At 42.0% G+C, this 5,000-nt stretch overlaps 1 protein-coding gene across 1 annotated transcript; it reads right to left on the bottom strand.

Annotated features, from left to right (window-relative positions):
- Positions 1–1,799: 1,799 nt before the first annotated feature.
- LOC145483399 (uncharacterized) lies at positions 1,800–4,113 on the bottom strand. Its single transcript, XM_081461909.1, has one exon. The coding sequence runs from the start codon at positions 4,047–4,049 to the stop codon at positions 2,364–2,366; it is 1,686 nt and encodes a 561-aa protein (XP_081318035.1). The 5' UTR covers positions 4,050–4,113; the 3' UTR covers positions 1,800–2,363.
- Positions 4,114–5,000: the final 887 nt, after the last annotated feature.

Raw genomic sequence — 5,000 nt, forward strand, 5'->3', positions numbered from 1 at the left:
GGATTAACTGACTGCTATATGATTAAAACAACAAAAACGTATCTGTGAATTTTTTATTTCGAAATATTTTTATAAGTTTTAATTTGATACAAGCTGATATAGGGGTTTAGGTATCTACAGTTTAAACGTATGGACGTGAGACACCCAGTCGAGGTATACCATGGGTAACCTTAAAACTTTAAATTCAAGGAGCGGAGATTTAAACTCGAGCCAAGTTCCTTCACCGCAATAATAAGAAAAAGACAAATAAAAAGCGGGGGAGGAGAGAAGGTGTGGATATAAATGGAATAAACTGAATAAAGACGGTTCTTTGTATGACTATAAAATGTTTGCATTTCACAGATCACCAAATTAGGGCCGTTATCGGAACTACCTTTAAGTCGGAACACAAAGGCTAATCAGGCTAATCAGCACCTTTCGTTTAAGGGCCTCCACAGACTAGACATAATTGGCTATATCTCGTTTACGACAGTTGTCCTTTTAATAATATTTTGAGTTCATCTTTTAAGCGAGTGAGCCGCTTGACATAAATAGATCTCGGAAGATTGCCGATCGCCTCCTGCTCAACCGGTGAGCTAAATTCTTTTTCTTACAAAAAGTGATAAATTTACCAGCCCCTGTTACAATTTAACACACCGTATTCTACCGTACGGTCCGCTAAAATTTTATGCTCTTCCGAATCCTATCAAACACATAGTAGAGCCATAAATAAATCTTACAGACCTTGCCCTCTTGGTCTGTAAAGTAAATTACGGATCTTCGTTTCGCCCATTCGATTTGTGGCCCGCGCTCTTCGCTCCTCGGCCTTCAATCGAAAGGGCCGGATCAAGGGAATGCTACCTTTCGCACCCAATCGAGTTTATATTGTAGCTGATAATCCAGTCAGGAGCTTCAATAAAGTTTGTATGTATGTACCTCCCGAGTTCGCGCGCATCCCTGAACTCGTATGAAACTTTCTATTTCGATTTTGTCGAGTTAGCTCCGAGGTCAATGGATTAAAAAACGAAAAATAAACATATTTTATGCGATTTTGTGTCATTATGCCCGCTAATCTAGGTGAACTTGATAGCTAATTGAGTCGATGTGGGTGTGAACTCGCTTGGGCGCGAAATCTCCAACTACCGATCAAGGAGCTATTTTTGTAAGGACACCGGAAGTAGGGTGATCTTGGTTTTAGAATATACTGCAGGAGAGGACGGAACTCCTTTTCGCAGGTCTGTTTTGTATTATTATAACTATAAACGCGCATTTCAAGCGTTATTTCCTATTTTCCTACGAGGCAACAGTTGATTTGGTGCAGGAGGTCACACTGTGTTGAGACGCACTGAACTCTGGTGGAAATTTTCCCGCCTGTTTATACCACATGAACACGGAAAGGAATACCTTGGCATTTTTCCACGCTATGTTACGTTGATTCAATCTACCTCAAATTCACTATACAGTTGGGATAAATTAAAATTTCCATGTGTTCGTGACGATCATGTCAGCGACATCTGAACATGTGTTCACTAGTTTATCAATCTAGCTCGGACATATGTTTTCAATGCCACAATATTCTGATTGGATGCTATCGCCACTATGTAAATAGTTCATTGACTTCACTCCAGAAACCAAAACAATATTAATCCCGTGAAGCGAAACAGAGACTCGGTCTGACAGAAAGGATCAAGAACTCAGTTAGTAAGAGGTATATATAAAGCACTGATATTTAGAGTCGGCTCAATATTATCTTACAACGCGAATAAAGGAAAGAGCAGAATAACAAGTCTTCAAGCATAAATCAAAGCACACCCGTGCTGATCTTTAATCGTATTTAATTTCTTATGTTAAAATCAGGTGTCCATGACTCATAGAATTCACATGAATTTTGGTCATTCAGTGTAATTATAGCCAAGTCTTTCAACGAAATTTTAAATAGCTTTAGTCTACCGATGTGCAAAGCGGCGAGGAACAGTTTAATAATTAAAGTATTAGAAGGGTAACAGGAAGTTGACAGAGCACCTCGAGAATGATGCTCGGTAAAAGGACCTCATGTGCGAACAGTCGAAACCGGACTTTGTACAGAAGAAAACTCTCGTAAACAAATTGGCCACTCAAGGATTAGCACCTTAACGGTCAAGAATCAACACGTTAATGGCAGCAAAACGACAAGAGAAACCATTTCCATCCCAACTAATCTCGCCTGTGTAGCTGGTGCGATCTCGCGCGAATACTTTGTTTCAGCGGCAGAGCATCACGATAGATCGCGAGAACGGCAAAGCCGCGCGAGGAAAACCAGTTTGTACTCGCGAGAATTCCGAAAGGAAGTCAATGGCACACGAAATGCCACCAAGAAATGCTTCTTCTTTCCGACCAGGATATTACTAAGCAGTTCCTTTATCCGAGAAACCCACCCAGTTTCCCTTAAGAACTGGTTGCCGATAATCCTTACCATACCAGTTTGTTAACTCGTAATCAACCTCTTTGACAGTGACAAATGTCTGATTGTTAATGGTGACAAGGGAAGAACCATTCATCCATACTGATGGAGACCAGTACAAATCAGCATAACTGCGTTCTCTCCAGTACTCTGACACCGGCAGCATACCCTTCACTGCTTCCTCAATGTCGTTGCTAAATAACAAATTACCTTGTAAATCATCGGGTCCTGCAAAAAAGGGAGCCGTGTCAACGTCGATGTAAGGTCCCATAAGGCTGTGGACCCTTGGCACGTCCATGAAAGAGTTCCCTACGTAATACCGGTTCTCAAGCTGTTTTTCAATAGCGGGAAACGTCGAAGCATTATCAATCGCAGACTTTGTCAAAGCGATATCAATGTCCCCCGTCCATGGTATAATGGCCTGACTTCTGACAGCGCCTAATAAAGTACCATAAATTATACGGTATTCTAAACCAAGACGAGTCAACGCCCATGCAAGGTCCGCTAACATTTGACCTAACACGACGCTGCAACAGATCGGCGCGGCTATACGTGGAAGATCTTGCGGCTTAACGTACGGTTTCTCTGGGCATAATTTCCAGTTTGCCACGCATGCTGTCCACTCAATTCGGCTTTCCGTCACGATGCGAAGGATGCCGTGCTTATTCCCGAATGAACTATATTCCGGAACGTTGTTTGACCCTTCGAGAGATCCACGGTCCACGCGCGTTATTTCGGGTGTCCACACACAATTTGACAGCTTTGCTATTTTCAATTGGCCTTCAGATCGAATGAAAAATTCTAGCAAGGCCAGTTTTCCAAAACCGTCGCGTAATCCCCCTATTCTGTCGTACACATCTCTTCTTATAAGAAAGGGCCCCTGTACTATATTACAGCTTTGTAGCAAAATGTCCACCGGCAAAGTTGAGTTTCCGGGCAACGAAGATCCGTTTCTTGAGGGTTTAATCAGACGTATTTGTAGATTTAGTACTTGGCCTGTGTTTCTTATGTGAATACTCCATTCCCTTTTCATAAACCGACACCAAGACGAATCCACGTAAATATTCCTTGTGAAGTTGTTCTCTTCTTGTTGTCGCACGTGATCGGTGTCACTGCTGTGTGTCGAGGCTTCAGGCTGCAAACATGTGACACCGTCGAATCCTTCCATCGCACCGAGGAATTCGCTCAAATTCCAGAAAGCGAGCTTATCTTTTTCCGATAACTCCTGAGAAAAGTGCTTCCCTTTATTTGAATGAGGAAAAACCATCACGAAGGGAGAAGATTCATCTGCGCCGCTTGAACTGCTATTCGAATGAAAGGGAAACAAATTAGTTTTCCGCGACAGCGGCGCACGTTTCGGTTCATTGTTTAAAGAAACCCCTGGGGGACTTAAAGTTGTGGTACCCTCTCGATTTTCCACGGTGGTGAAATATTGTGCTTGTTGTATAGGCAAAATTTCGTTGGTAGCAGAATTGGTACTCCCGCGTCCGCTGAAGTTTAAAATAAGAACGTGGCAAATACACGAACACAGCAGCAACAACATGACAAGTTTCAGTCGTCCGCGTTGCTTACAATATGTACAGTTTAGCGATTGAGCTATTCGTTTCCATTTTCCACAAAGCCTCTTCATGGAAATCGATGGATCTTCCTTCGGTATAGTCAGTATAAGACGCCGTGTCGCGAAAAGGGGTCAAAGTTCTTGTTATTGTCTAACACAGTTTTGTAACAGATTCACCGCGGAGCGTCGTTGATCCGATCCGAACACTCGTGTCAGACAAAATAAGGTCGATTATGCAAACTGTCAGCTTTGTTTAGTTTAGTGATATGAAGTGCAACATGGGAAAATATCAACAACTGCATGCTTTGTGGAAGCAGTGAGTTGGGTATGTGCGGTTGATCTTATGTTCCCTTGTGCCTTTCTTTTACGCGTGTTTTGATTTTGACATTGTTGTTTTCCTCTGTACTGTAGAGATCACTGCACCGAAATTTAGGGATGCACATTATATTTTGGGAGGTGAGATCGGGAGTTTCCTCTGAGCAAGATTTGTTTTCAACTTTAGGTTGTGCATTTTTTTTTATTTTGGCTTTTAAAATATATTTCACGACCAGCTTTGCCCCTATATTCTCGAATTTTTGCTGTGCTGGACTTTCGTGGCCCAAATCCCTTATCCACCTTAACCAAGCACTGAGACTATGAGACTATACCGAGGAAGGTTATTTGTTAGTTCTCTGGGATGCCACTTTTCATATAGCCTGCGTTGCAGCCGGACGTGTCACAAAATCCCTATATCGACCCATTTATGAATAATTGTTTCGATAATACAGAGCAAAACAAAAATACGACCGTTACGCGACAAACGATGTGTTCAATACCTGTGTATTTTACGAACACATTGTGTCAATAAGCACAACAATACATTACCAGCTGGTTTCAGTTGTTCAGAAGCCGATTGGCCGGGCACACTGTACTGTCGTGAATTGAAGACTATAAGACTATAATATTTGATGCAATTATTAACAACAGCCACGAACAATTTGCCTTAATCCCAGCTTAACACGTCACATTGTGGTGTTTTTTAAT

This window comes from Orbicella franksi, chromosome 1 (genome assembly GCF_964199315.1).
Source record: "Orbicella franksi chromosome 1, jaOrbFran1.1, whole genome shotgun sequence".
Classification (NCBI taxonomy): Eukaryota; Metazoa; Cnidaria; class Anthozoa; order Scleractinia; family Merulinidae; genus Orbicella; species Orbicella franksi.